Raw genomic sequence first — 14,264 nt, 5'->3', positions numbered from 1 at the left:
CAGTGGAGGTATAGAATCATAGAATTGTAAGATACCCCGAGGCTCATCTAGTCGAACCCAAGGTAGAACACAGGCACCGTAGCAAATTGATGGTATTCTTTGTGCCTCCCCAGTCAGCTGGCTAAGTGCTTCAGGACCCTTGTTCTCCCCAGGTTTTTTTTTTTGTCTTTAAACGGGGCAGCCTTTCAGAGACAGGACTGTCCCCCCAAAAGCAGGACATCTGGCCATCCTGCCTGGAGGCCAGAAGCCAGAAGCAGTGTGTCTCCTCCACTCACCCACTCTTGTCCATAGCTATCCTGAACATCTTGGATATGGTCGTTCTCCCAGGCTGCCCGAAGGCCCACACATTTCAGCGGGTACCAGCCCTCCTGGGCCATGGCAGTGAAGTAGTCAGTGAAGCCGGCAAAGGACTGGATGGCTCCTGCGTGGCAGGGAAGCACAGGGGAGTTTGTGTCATTGGGTGGCCAATCCCAAAGGCTGGTCCATTAGAGCACATGGAGCCACTGCCCCCCTGACCCAAGCTGCACCCAAACATTCCCAACCTGCCTGCCTGCTGTAGTGGACCTAGGGTTTTGGGGAGGGTCGAGGACCTGCTACCATTTCTGCAGCAGGGTCTTGGAAGCATCCCTTTCTCCAGAGTCCCAGGGCCACCCAAATCAGCACAAAAGGGGAGCTTTTAAGCCACAGGGAAGAAGTGTTACCACCTTTCTTGCTGATTGGAACCAATCGGAGTGAAAGGAGGTGAGTTGGCCACAGAGGATTGGCTCTTTGGGTCAACCTGGAGAAGGTGTGTGGGAAGAACACCAAGGAGGAGAAGTTGTTCCCTTTGCTCCAAAGCTGAGCACTGAAAATAAGGCACATCAGTTTCAAGAGAACAGTGTGCAAGTTCCGTTACGTACTGTTGACCTTTATGGAAAAAACAACTTTAGTCACTCCGAAAGAAGAAACTGGAGCAGTTTCAGATCATTACCCTGTATGCACTTGCACAGAAAATAGTAGATCTAGATCAGGGTTTCCCAAATTTGGGTCTCTGGCTGTTTTTGCACCACAATTCCAATCATCCCTAGCTAGCAGGACCAGTGGTCAGGGATGATGGGAATTGTAGTCCAAAACAGCTGGAGACCCAAGTTTGGGAAACTGATCTAGATGAAAGGTGTCCTGCTGAGATCTGCATGGATGTCTGCAGTGGATCCCTAATTATTATTGTATAATTTTATGTTTATTTATGATCTTAGAATGTTATATAATCTCAGAAGGGGCGTAGCTGTGAGGAAGCCTGGTTGCGATCATCATGAACGGATCCTGCGCTTCTGAATTTGCCACTGCACAACTGTCCATCACTGCTCAAATGATGTGCCTTTTTCCTCCCCATGTGGTGGCCTCACGGGATAAGGCATGATGGGGCAGGTATCTAAGCCGATTCCTGCCACTCCCTATGGAAACTCCACACCCCATGGAGCCCGCCTAGGCTTCCCTGCCTTGTCTCACGCAACATAGCTTGCTCTCCCCTGCTTTCCAACCTCTAGGCTCCCCCCTTATAGCCCTAATACGCACCAATCTGGAAGTAGGAATAGACCGCTAGCGCTTCGTTGACCAGACGGTCCCGCCGAGGGTTGCGTGGCTTCAGGTGCATGATGTCACTCTCAGCCCTCTCATAGGCCAGGGAGACTGAGGGGAACTGAGAAGAGAGATGAGATAGGTTTTTGTTTTTGTTTTGGAGTTGCGGGTCGGAAACAAGACTGAGGAGCCCTGGGAAAGAGCCTCTGCTGGACTGGTGCCGGGTCACTCACAATGTCTGTGCACAGCTCGATAAAAAGGATGGTGATGCAACCCAGGGGGAGTGGGACACTGACAGTGATGTAGATCAGGTAGGGCGTCAGCTCTGGGATGTTCTTGGTTAGGGTGTAAGCGATGGATTTCTTGAGATTGTCAAAGATCAGGCGCCCTGAAAGGAAGAAAAGAATGAAAGAAAGATGGCGGTGGGTTTAATGGACGACTCCTGTTGTTGAACTGGGATTCCTTCCATCGAACTTTTCTGGATGTTATCTGCGGGTCCCTTCCAGGCCTGTGATTCTGTGTCCAGCAAAGTTTGCAATCTAATAGATGAAGCTGTTGAGCCGGTCAGACCAGCCTCTTGGTAAGAAAATGGCCATAGCCGACCAGTTCAATGCTCTCATCAGCATCTCAAAGAGTGAGCCTTGTTGCCATAGTGATAGCAAGAGGTTGATGCTGTCCAGGAAGGGGGCAGGCACAGCACTGTGTTCTCATCAGCTTCCCAGAACACAGTATCAACTTGCTATGTGACCACCCAGCCCCTAAATGGTAAAATCTTCTGCTGTCTTGCATGACACACAGTCAGGGTTCATGCTTACCAAGTAGACCCCTTTAGACATCCCTGGCTAATTGCTAAGATCTCCATAGGAGGGATTGCTGGCTTTTCCATGAGTAGTGGAATGCCTTCTTCTGGCACTTAGAGAGCGAGTCTTCTCGTGGTGGCACCTACCTTCCCACACGAAGTTGCCACCATCAGATGCTGATATATGACCCATGGGCACTAACCCTCCCCCTTGTGCCACAGCCTGCCAAGAACAGACCTTGCTCGACGCCAGTGACGATGGAGGCGAAATTGTCATCCAGCAGGATCATGTCAGCCGCGTTCTTGGCTGCGTCGGATCCGGCAATGCCCATTGCCACACCGATGTCAGCTTTCTTCAGTGCTGGGGAATCATTCACCCCATCTCCTGTTACTGCCACAATAGCACCCTGCGGACAAGGAGAGAGACATGGGGTGTGGTGGAGTCTCCTTCTTTGGAGGTCTTTAAGCAGAGGCTTGACAGGCATATGTCAAGAATGCTTTGATGGTGTTTCCTGCTTGGCAGGGGGTTGGACTGGATGGCCCTTGTGGTCTCTTCCAACTCCATGATTCTATGATTCCTGCAGGTGGGTGTTTTATTGCAGGTGCATGCTGTTAATAGATCTGTGAGACAATCTTAACATGTCCATAGTGGATTTATTCCATTCTTGTTTGTTCTTTTATGTTTCCCCAGTGATCCCACATTTACTGCTGTCCTGAGCAGGAACAGTGCAACAAAAGTGGGAGAAAAACAAACCGGAACATTTTTGATATAAAAGGTTACAGGATTGCAGCAGAAAGTTACAGGATGCGCAGCAATTGGCAACGAAGCAGTGTGACGCCCCCAAAGCTTTTGCAGGCACAAACAGTATTGAAAATGGTATTCTGTGTGGCCATCCTGGTAGCAGTATGATCAGAAATCATTACTAACATGCAATAGAAAGGATGCCTGGATGGACTCATTCAGGGATCTACAGATGGAACCTGCAACAGAATGTTGCCCTATGGAGTTCAGAGCCCCAGCCAGCCAGTCCTGCCCTTTTCCAGGATATTCCATTGCATCCCCCCCCCCCATCAAAAGTCAGTTAACATTCCATGTAGACTGAGCATGCTCAGTTCTCATTCGGCTGTCCACACACAGCTTAGTTTCCCCTCCTAAAGTTTTTTGTACTTCTGCACACCTTGAGCTGTCCTCAGGTGCTTTGTCTTGTTACACAGGTAGTGAAATTTTTTATGCACAACCATCGACGCCTCATGCCTGAAGACTGGAAATGGAGGGAATGATAATCGTATGAAACAGGTGATCCAAATCCACCGCACCCACAGTTCCTTCTGCAGTTAGGGTTTTGTGCCCCTTACCAATTTCTGACAGCTTTCCACAATGATGAGCTTCTGTTGCGGGGAGGTGCGAGCAAAGACCATCTCTGGGTGCATTTTGAGGATCTCCACCAACTCCTCAGTCTCCATGTCTTTCAGCTGGCCCCCATTGACCACACAGGCTCGGGCGTCCCTGGATGCCGAAGCAGAGAAAGGGAGAGCCCCAGGGTCACATACATAGACAGGGCCTTTGTAGTGGCTGCACCAATAATTGTGGGAAAAGTGGCATGGATGGGCCCTTTTCTGATTGCCTTTTTTGCTGGCTGGTCATGACATTCTTATTTCAGCAGCCTTCTGCCTGCTAAGTTCATTTTGACGTGTGATCAATGCCACTGTTGTTTCAATTGGGTTTTCAATGCGTATTTTATGGATTTTTATAGTTGCAAAACACTTTCCATTTTACATGGTTCTGCAATTTTACATTGCTGAAATCTGCCCTGAGTGATTAGTGGGCACTTGAAGGGGTGAGACAAAAGTTTTTTTTGTATAAATAAAGAGCCTCAAGTTTTCAAGTGAGAGGCTCTTTTCAGCGACAACAAGACGTAGAGTTGGTGGTTTCAATGCTGGACAAACACAACTCTGTCCTTCCTTTGTTTCAGTGCGGCTGGCTTACCACGTTTTGAAGGAAGTGACCCTCTGTGGATGGAGAAATTCCTCCTGTATGGTGACTATTATACCCAGAGTCAAAAGTCACCTAACTGCACTTTGGGATGCTTCTGAGCAGGGTGGATAAAAACCAATGATTTTAAAAAATAATAATTTAAAATATCAGATTTTTTAAATTTTAAATCGGATTTTTTAAAAATTTAAATCAGATTTTTAAAATAAAATGCTTTTGGATGAAAAATCTTTCTAATGATTTTAAAATTGGGACGGGAAATAGATCTTCTGCAGGAGTCCAGGTTTTTAATTTATTTTCAAACTCAGAAGTACCAAAAAATCTCTCCAGTTCCTAAAGTTCAGCTCCAGATGAATGGGGAGGGATAAAAAAACCTAAGATCATGGCCACTGGTCCCATCACCTCCTGGCAAATAGAAGGGGAAGAAATGGAGGCAGTGAGAGATTTTACTTTCTTGGGTTCCATGATCACTGCAGATGGTGACAGCAGTCCCGAAATTAAAAGACGCCTGCTTCTTGGGAGAAAAGCAATGACAAACCTAGACAGCATCTTAAAAAGCAGAGACATCACCTTGCCGACAAAGGTCTGAATAGTTAAAGCTATGGTTTTCCCAGTAGTGGAAAGTGTATGGAAGTGAGAGCTGGACCGTAAAGAAGGCTGATCGCTGAAGAATTGATGATTTTGAATTATGCTGCTGGAGGAGACTCTTGAGAGTCCCATGGACTGCAAGAAGATCAAACCTATCCATTCTGAAGGAAATGAGCCCTGAGTGCTCACTGGAAGGACAGATCCTGAAGATGAGGCTCCAATACTTTGGCCACCTCATGAGAAGAGAAGACTCCCTGGAAAAGACCCTGATGTTGGGAAAGATGGAGGGCACAGGGAGAAGGGGACGACAGAGGACGAGATGGTTGGACAGTGTTCTTGAAGCTACCAACATGAGTCTGACCAAACTGCAGGAGGCAGTGGAAGACAGGAGTCCCTGGCATGCTCTGGTCCATGGGGTCACGAAGAGTCGGGCACGACTAAATGACTAAACAACAGCACATAGTCCAAAGGCTATTAATTAGGAAATAAGAATTTGTTCGAAGTTTTTCATGTGTGCTAAAACACAGTCTAAGTTTTTTTAAAATAAATGTTTAACCATGTCAGTTAACAAACATGGATACATATGCTATAATGCTATTGTTTGAGTTAAATAAATTGTTTAAATTGTTATTAAGGAAATGATTATTGTTCTTCTTCCAATAAAGTATAGCAGAAAAGTTGTCCCTATATAAACAGTTAACTTATTAAACCTCACAATAATTTCATAATTATCTCTGCCTATGTATTTCTAATAGTACAACCAAATCAGTCATTTTTATATACTGGTAACTGTAAAAACTACTCTGAAAATTTATTATTCCAAAAACGAAACCTTCATCTGGTTGTAAATATTAAGGTTATACCAGCAAGAATGGGTCTTTCTGTAAAAAAAATAAAAAATAAATCAAGTCTTACTGACTAGTGATTCAAATCGATTTGATTTAAATCAAATCCACGCTGCTTCTGAGGCAAATCTCTCTGTGTTTAGATACTCACCGCTTGTTGACCTGCTCGACGGGAATGCGCAGGCGGGTGGCGATATCTTCGACTGTTTCGCTGCCCTCAGAGATGATTCCCACACTGGCAGCAATGGCCTTTGCGGTGATGGGATGGTCTCCTGTCACCATAATCACCTGGAGAAGACAGGGCAGTGGTTCAAAATCCTGAAGTGATCTTTGGTTGTTGTTGCATCAGCACAGATTGAATAAGCCTGACTGAAAAATGCTGATGAGAATGTTGGTCTAGGTTCGGGGAGGCATTTAAAGCACAACGAGATCACTTTAAACTGTCACGGGTTCCCCGAAAGAGTTCTGGGAACTGTAGCTGGTTATGGGTGATGGTAGGAGATGCTCCTCCCCACCACAAAGCTACAATTCACAGAGTGGATTGTGGAAATTGCATCTCTGTGAGGGGAACAGGGGTCGCCTAGCACCCATCAAGACCCTGAACAAGCTACAGTTCCCAGGATTCTTTGGGGGAAGCCAATGAGTGTTTAAAGTGGTATGATATTGTATGGTGCAGATGGGGGTCCTGGATTCAAATCCTAGCTCATCCATAAAGCTACTTGGGTAGCTGACCTTGGCTCAGTCACAGTCTCTTAGCTTCTCTTAGGGGAGGGTAGGAAATACATATGGTTTTAAGGTCAGGCCCCTGACCTTAAAAAAAGAAAGAAAAAGCTTTCCCAGTGAATCAGAATTGCATCATTTTATATTCGGGAACTCTCAGTCCCTGCCTCTAAGAAGCTTCTATTTAATTATTTATTTAATGATAGTTTGTTTTATTATTAAGTTTATATCCCACCTTTCCACCAAGGTGGCACACAGCCCCCCCCCCCGGTGATGTTCATCGTGACCGAGTGGGGATTTGAACTCTGGTCTCCCAAGTCCAAGTCTGACATTTTGACCACTAACCCACACTGGCTACACACTACTGCAACTCAATATACTGTGTTTCTAATATTATAAGACACGTCTTATATTTATTTTTTCCTCAAAAAAACACACTATGGCTTATTTTCAAGGGATGTTTTTTTTTTTTTGCTCCTCCTCCTGCCGCGGCCGGCATTGCTGCTGCGCCTATCACTATGTCTTATTTTCGGGGTATGGCTTATATTCCTTGAATGCTTAAAAATCCTGCTATGGCTTATTTTATGGGTATGTCTTAAAATATGAGAAACAGGGTAAATGACTAATGGCCACTAGAGGTATAATCCCTATTGACCATAACAAATGTAAATTATTATTTTTCGCCAAGATGCTCATTACTAGGGATGACTTAAGACATTTTGCAGCCTGCAGTGAAGAACAAGATGCCCCCCCCCCCCGCTCTGCATGCCTCCCATTTCCACAATCAGAAGCTGGCAGGTGAATCTTATTCCAGTCCTTCCTAGCCTTGAGTCCTCAGATGTTGGACTACAGCTCCCATCATCCCTGACCATTGGTCCATTCTGGCTGGGGATGATGGGAGTTGTAGTCCAACAACATCCAGGGGACCAAGGCTGGGAAAGGCTGCCTAACTTCAACACTGGTGACAGGATAGTGCGGGTGCAGAACAGACTGTGTCCTGCCCTCCAACAGAGGAGAATGGCACACAGTCTCAGGAGAAATGCCGCCACTCCTCCCAGCATCTGCCGCCTGAGGCAGTGACCTCACTCTGTCTAACAATAGGGCCGGCCCTCTTGGTTACTGTCGGAGCCAGAAACGCCCCGGAACAGCTGGCAGCATACCCGGATGCCAGCAGTGCGGCATTTCATGACGGCATCAGGCACGGTGGCTCTGGGCGGATCAATCATGGAGATGAGGCCTGCAAAGCAGAGTCCACTAGTGGGGAAGTTCATCTCGTCGCTGTCGAAGTTGTAGCCACGTGGGAACTCGCTCTGGGGAAGGTACAGGTGGCAGAAGCCTGCGGGGAAAGAGAGAATCATGGTGAGGCCTCTGCCAAGGGTGAGGCATCATCAGAAAAAGAGGAAACATATCACCAAAGAAGAGGACATGGATCTGCATATAATCTGCATATGGTAATGTAAGAGAGAGGGCTTGCAGAGAGCAGCCCACTCTGCTTACTTCCATCAGATGGGAGAGCAGCAGCAAGTCTGGGAGGGAAAACCAGGATCAGGAAGGGTTAAGAATGGTCCAGGGCTCTGCAGAGTCCTGAAGGCTCAGCTCCAGGCTGGGAGAAGGGAAGCAGGGGTGGAGCTAGCTTCAGCAGGGGCTGGAAAGGAGGGAGTAAGTAGAACGGCACCTCAGGAGCCTGTTTTGGGACCACGGAGGACCCATAGAGCAAGGAGGAGGGGCGTTTGGATGCCCAGTCTTAAAAGGGGGGTCAGAGCCCACGAGACGCCATTGTGGGCTTCTGCCCCATGCAGAGCAGACATGATTTGAGACATCTCACCACTGTATATAGCATGCACAATAAAACTCTGAAAATCCAGAGGATGTGTGGAGTGCTTACTCGGGAGAAGCCAACACCCATCTGTGACAGGTAATATTTTCCTATTGTTTTACTACTAGGTTGTGTGCCACCCTTGGAAGGAAGGGGCAGGGTAGAAATGCAATTAATAATATGTAAAGATGTGCATTTAGAAATAATTGTGCCACATCCACACCATATACTGAAAGTACTATGCACTTGAAGAGTTATGGCTTCCCCCAAAGAATTATGGGAGCTGTAGTTTGCTAAGCATGCTGAGAGTAGTCCGGGACCCCTATATTCCCCCACAGAGCAACAATTCCCAGAGTGGTTTAACAACCAAACAGAGGGAATTTGGCCTGTCGTTGGCTCTAGCTCCACCTACTGCTGACCTCCTGGCCTCCTACCCTTGTGGTTTCATTGGACACTTGCTTAGGAAGGTCATAGCTCAGGGGCAGAGCACCTGCCTTGCATGCAGAAGGTCCCAGGTTCAATCCCCAGCATCTCCAGGTAGGGCTGGGAGAGATTCTTTATCTAAAACCTTCGACAGCAGTTGTCGGTCAGTGTAGATGATACTGACTTAGATGGGCCAATGGTCCAACTCAGTACAAGGCAGCTCCCTGTGTTTCAGCCAGTTGACATGCCAGTTGCCAGGATCAGCACAAGTACCGGGCAGCCTTAGGATGAGTGCCGGGCGGCTTGGAGCTGTCGTTGACATTTCCCACAGTGCCCTTTGACGTTCCAACACCCCAGGCCATTGTGGGAGAGTGAAATAGAGGCTCCATGTCATTCCTGAGAGCACTGACACAGAAAATCCACGAGAGGGAGGGAGCGTTTTGCTAAGTGTTCCCTCAAATCTATACAGCTGGCTCTGATGGTATCTCAGAATACAGAACTGGCCACACACACACACACAAACACACACCCCTCTCCCTCCCGCCTTACCCAGTACACGCTCTCCCAACCCGCCAAGGTCCATGTAAGCTGTTTGGAAAGCCTCCTTCCACTGTTCGTCGAGGGGCAGCTCTTGACCCTTGATCATGATGGTGGAACACCGTTCCAGGATGCGCTCAGGAGCTCCTTTCATCACCATCAGGTAGCGCTGGTCTCGAGGGTCGTCGAGCTCATGGATGGACAGCTGGAGCGAAGAGAGGGAGCAGGAGACTCAGGAGGACTCATTCATAAAAATACGCCCTGTGTTTTAGCGTCCTTTCTTTTGCCCTCTCGGGGAGAGCGGGACTGAGGCCTAGCCTGGGCACATGGCAGACAATGGTGCTATCAGGGCAGAACTTTGGGGGCCCCATTCTGCAGAAGGATCACCCCCAAACGCAAGAGGGGTGGGCTTATGACATGTTGAAGTAAGTGGTGTCCTAGGCACTGCTATTCAAAATCCAGAGTCCAAAATGAACTAATGGTACACGCTGACAGTGGAACTGGTAGGCTGCACTGCTTCAGGATGTGGGTAGCTCACTCCATTTTTGAACGCATGTGAAAAATAAACAAACAACAACATCTCCCCACAAGTTCAAAACAACAACGAGCACACCAGAGAGAAAGCTTCAGCCCCGACCTACTCCTTGCAGTGCTAAACTTCCACATCCCCCATAGAGGAGCATTCAAAAATGCGACCTTGCATTCTGAAGCGATAGTCCTCTCCACCACCTTGGCACTCTAGCACAGGGTAGGGGAACCTTTTTATTTTTAGACTGAGGGCCACATTCCCTTCAAAGCAACCTTCTGGGGGCCACATGCCAGTGGTGCCGGGGGGGAGGGTGCTGAGGCAAAATCAGTAGCAGCAACCCATGTAAATGCTTCCTATATCCTTCATCTACGCCAGCAAGGGGCGTTGTCAAAGATGAAGCTTGCTTTGCAGGCAGGGTTGGTGAGTACAGAAGAGAACTGGGCCTTTATGGGACAATGGGCTGCCTCAGAGTTTTCTGCAGTTCATTCTGAGCTAACTGAACAAGGGTGGCAAAGTCAGCCCTCCAGAGCAGAGTCAGCGGCTGACCTGGAACTTGTTGGTGGAGTTGAAGGGGATCTCGCAGGCTTTCTTGTAGCGCTCCCGGTACTCCATCACGTTGCCCAGGGTGATCTCGGAGAACTTCAGCAGGGCTGTCTCCGAGGCATCTCCGATGACAATCCGCTGGGGTCGGATGCCAAAGAGAAAATGGACATAGGTCAGTACAGCTGAAATGCAGTGCCATTTTGGGACCAGCCCTGATGTGATCTAGAGACACCGTCTCCACAAAAGGGACTGGCGAGTTTACTTACAGATTGGCTGGAGATGGAAGAGTCTCTGAGCATAACAAGAAGGCAACCTCCCGCTATTGTTGCACATGGTGGGCAGGCTGCAGGCTCCCCCAGGCTTGATTTGACACAAGCCCCAGAGATGCAGTCTCCCCCCAACCCTGGGTCCTTGGGTCCTGTTGGACCACCTCCCATCGTCCCTGAGCATTTGCCAAGCAGGTTGTAGACGATGGGTTTTATAGTGTTTTCCATATATTATATTATATTGTGAATCACTTCAGGATGCTTTATGGGAAGCAATTCACAAATGGAATAAATAATAATAGTTCATCAGTGCCTCTGCCTGCTTATCGATGGATTTGGTTGATTCAATAATATTATAATAAATAATATCATTACTCCTGAAGATTCATTCTACCCATGAGAGTAATGGCTTTTATGTCATTCTGTGTTTAAAGGCTTCTATTTTTATTGTACCAGCCTAATGTGTAGTTGTGTTGTTGTTGTTGCTGTTGATGTATTTTCTTTAAGTCGCTTTTCTTGCTTTAATTAAAAAGTATATTATTATTTTAAGCAAATATTAATTAAATTGCTATTTGAAACATTGGCTTCAGCTAAGTTGCTGCATTGCGTATGTTTGGACTGCACATTTACTAGCAGAAATGTATCCCGGCCATATCCCATTGCTCTTCCTTACCTTTGGGACAGGGACGCTATCCTGGCCTGATTTGAAAAAGGCGCGGTTGCAGAGGCTCACTACTTTGCAGAGAGCTCTCCATGTCTCAGAGGACTGATCAAAACTTTGCCCTGAAAGGTACAAAATGAGACAGAGTGAGGGAAGGTGGCACTGATAGTTTCTTCTGTATCAACAACAGCTTAAGAATGTGTTATCCAAAGGATTCCTTTCACCCATATGAACCAGCCTGGGCCATGACATTAGCCTCAGAGGCTTTGCTCACTGCAAGCATTTAATGATTCTCATGAACTTGTATATTGGTGTCCATTATAGTTCAGATATTATTGATTTATTTGAGGTGCCTGTGGTCCCTACACTTTACCCAAGACTCTCAGGGAGGCCAACCATTCCATTAAAATAACAAAAAATTGTCCAGTAGCACCTTAGAGACCAACTAAGTTTGACAGGAGTGCCAGGCATGCTCTGGTCCATGGGGTCACGAAGAGTCGGACACGACTAAACAACAACAACAAAGTTTGTTCTTCTGGGTATAAGCTTTTGTGTGCATGCACACTTCTTTGGTACTCTGAAACAGAAGTCACCAGACCCTTATACAGTGGTGCCTTGCTTAACGAATGCCCTGCTTAACGAAATTTCCGCTTAACATAATGATTTTTCGAGCGGAGGTTGCCTCGCTAGACGAATTCGTTTTATGAAAAATTCATCTAGCGAATCGCGGTTTCCCATAGGAATGCATTGAAATTCAATTAATGCGTTCCTATGGGGAAAAAATTTCAAAAAAATTTCAATGCATTCCTATGGGATTCGCTAGACGAATTTTTCGTTATAAGAAAAGACCCATGGAACGAATTAAATTAGTCTAGCGAGGCACCACTGTATATAGAGGGAGGACATAAATCTGACATCAGGAATCACAAGACAGAGAAACTACCAGGAGAACTCTTCAATCTCCCAGGACATTCAATACAAAATACCAAAGCAGCTGTCTTATTACAAAAGAATTTCAGAAACACCTGCATACTATCTCTTGCTTTTTCCTGTAGGACTAATTGCAGTTATTAACAGTCGTCAACAGGTTTACCATACTCATTGAGTCAATCACCCATCTCCTACTACCCATCTGAGAAATACCCCAACTCACCCTCCCTCTCTATATAAGGGTCTGGCGATTTCTGTTTCAGAGTATCTGAAGAAGTGTGCATGCACACGAAAGCTTATACCCAAAACAAACTTAGTTGGTCTCTAAGGAGCTACTGGGCATTTTTTTAAAAAAAATTATTTCGACTGTGTTAGACCAACACAGCTACCTACCTGAAATTAAAATGACAATTGACATGGTGACATTGCATGGTGGTTTCTGAAATCAAGGAGCAAGTTTCTGGCTGTGTTTGGATATGATTGGTCGTGCTGGGTGGCAGGTGCCTATTGGCATTGGTAGGGTGGAAGGATGGGAGGCCAACAGTAGATGGCGCCAGAGTCAATGGTAGGCAGAGGTAGCCAATTCTGGTTTTGTCCCTATCCTCTTCCCTACTGGGCAAGGCAAAATAGAGATGGAGGAGGAGGGAGCTTACAGCCATGGCCACCTGCTGGACTGGTTCTAAGTAGGAAGGCAGGCAAGTGGGGGCTGACTGGGAGAAGACTGAAGATGGTGGAGCAGTGCCCTATTCGCCCTAATAGATCAGCCTCCACCAATAACCATGGATGATGGGAACTGTAGTCCAACGACACACACATTTCTCATTCCTTATTTAAATCAATTGACCCTGCCTTTCCTGGCCAACCCTATCCATTAGTTTCTCGGACACAAGTGCCTCTGGCCCAGCATTTGTGAAGCCCAGACTCTGCACCTGACTGATCTTCTGTGGTGTCCGCTGTATGGATCTGGTTGTCAAACCAAAGATGGGAGACAGTCATGCGGTTCTGAGTGAGAGTCCCTGTTTTATCAGAGCAGATGACGGAAGTTGAGCCCAGTGTCTCAACGGCCTCCAAGTTCTTCACCACACAGTTCTTTCGGGCCAGGCGTTTGGCTGTGAGGGAAAGACAAACCTATGAAGAGAGAGAGACAAAGACAGAGAGAGGGAAATGTAGAAAACTTCAGGTGAAAAAACGTACATATAATGAAGGAAAGGTTACCATGTTTCAGGCTTTGGGGCTGCACACACACTATAACACTAAATCACATTTCTCCCCTCAAAGAATTCTGGGAATTGTAGTTTATCCCTAGAGAGTTGCAATTCCCAGCAGCCCTGGACAAACTACAATGCCTAGAATTCTTTGAGGGGCAAAATTTGCTTTGAATGTGCTTCAAAGGAATAGTGTGTATGCAACATTTGTTAAAAATGAGCAAGAGAGGCATGATAAATCTATGAAGATTATGCATAGTATGAAGAAAGTGGATAGGGGGAATTTAGCTTTCTCTCTTTCTCATAAATCTGTAACTCTGAGACATCCACTGAAGCTGAATGTTGGAAGATTTGGGACAGACAAAAGAAACATGTCGAGGGCCACAGGATCCCCACCTCTGCCCTAAAACTGAGGGAAAGCGATACTTACGGTGACAGTCGCCAGAAGGCCCTCGGGGACGTATGCCACCACAATGGCCATGAAGAAGACCATGGCCTTAAGAAAAGGGTATCCAATCACCATGGCGACCACAAAGAAGGTGGCCCCAAAGAAGATGGCTAGGCCGGCAATGATGTCGACAAAGTGCTCTATCTCGATGGCGATGGGCGTCTTCTCATTCTCCACACCCGAAGCCAGACTGGCAATGCGGCCAATGATGGTACGGTCCCCAGTGTTAATGATGATACCTGTGGCTGTGCCTGAGAGGACACAGAGCTGGTATGAGTTCATAAATGTGGACCCCCCCCAACTTCTTTACGTAGGGGCGTGTCCAGATGGCCAGGCCCCTCAGAGTGCATTCTTCACAATGAGAAACCATTCGTAAAGACTCTGTGTGGATTTGGACCAGGCCC

At 46.9% G+C, this 14,264-nt stretch overlaps 1 protein-coding gene across 1 annotated transcript in view; it reads right to left on the bottom strand.

The window, feature by feature from the left end:
* ATP4A (ATPase H+/K+ transporting subunit alpha) overlaps positions 1 to 14,264 on the bottom strand; it is a 30,907-nt gene that overhangs the window by 4,931 nt on the left and 11,712 nt on the right. The window contains exons 8-19 of the mRNA XM_060275674.1: positions 13,843 to 14,111; positions 13,137 to 13,335; positions 11,290 to 11,399; positions 10,354 to 10,488; positions 9,291 to 9,483; positions 7,663 to 7,838; positions 5,934 to 6,070; positions 3,713 to 3,863; positions 2,595 to 2,763; positions 1,791 to 1,945; positions 1,555 to 1,678; positions 276 to 421 (exon numbers count right to left, since the gene is read on the bottom strand). Of these exons, the coding sequence (XP_060131657.1) occupies positions 276 to 421; positions 1,555 to 1,678; positions 1,791 to 1,945; positions 2,595 to 2,763; positions 3,713 to 3,863; positions 5,934 to 6,070; positions 7,663 to 7,838; positions 9,291 to 9,483; positions 10,354 to 10,488; positions 11,290 to 11,399; positions 13,137 to 13,335; positions 13,843 to 14,111 (1,964 nt within the window). The remainder of the gene's footprint in view (positions 1 to 275; positions 422 to 1,554; positions 1,679 to 1,790; positions 1,946 to 2,594; positions 2,764 to 3,712; positions 3,864 to 5,933; positions 6,071 to 7,662; positions 7,839 to 9,290; positions 9,484 to 10,353; positions 10,489 to 11,289; positions 11,400 to 13,136; positions 13,336 to 13,842; positions 14,112 to 14,264) is intronic.

Source organism: Zootoca vivipara, chromosome 6 (genome assembly GCF_963506605.1).
Source record: "Zootoca vivipara chromosome 6, rZooViv1.1, whole genome shotgun sequence".
Classification (NCBI taxonomy): Eukaryota; Metazoa; Chordata; class Lepidosauria; order Squamata; family Lacertidae; genus Zootoca; species Zootoca vivipara.
The sequence above is the reverse complement of the archived record's forward strand: the minus strand, read 5'-3'. Positions and strand labels throughout refer to the sequence as shown.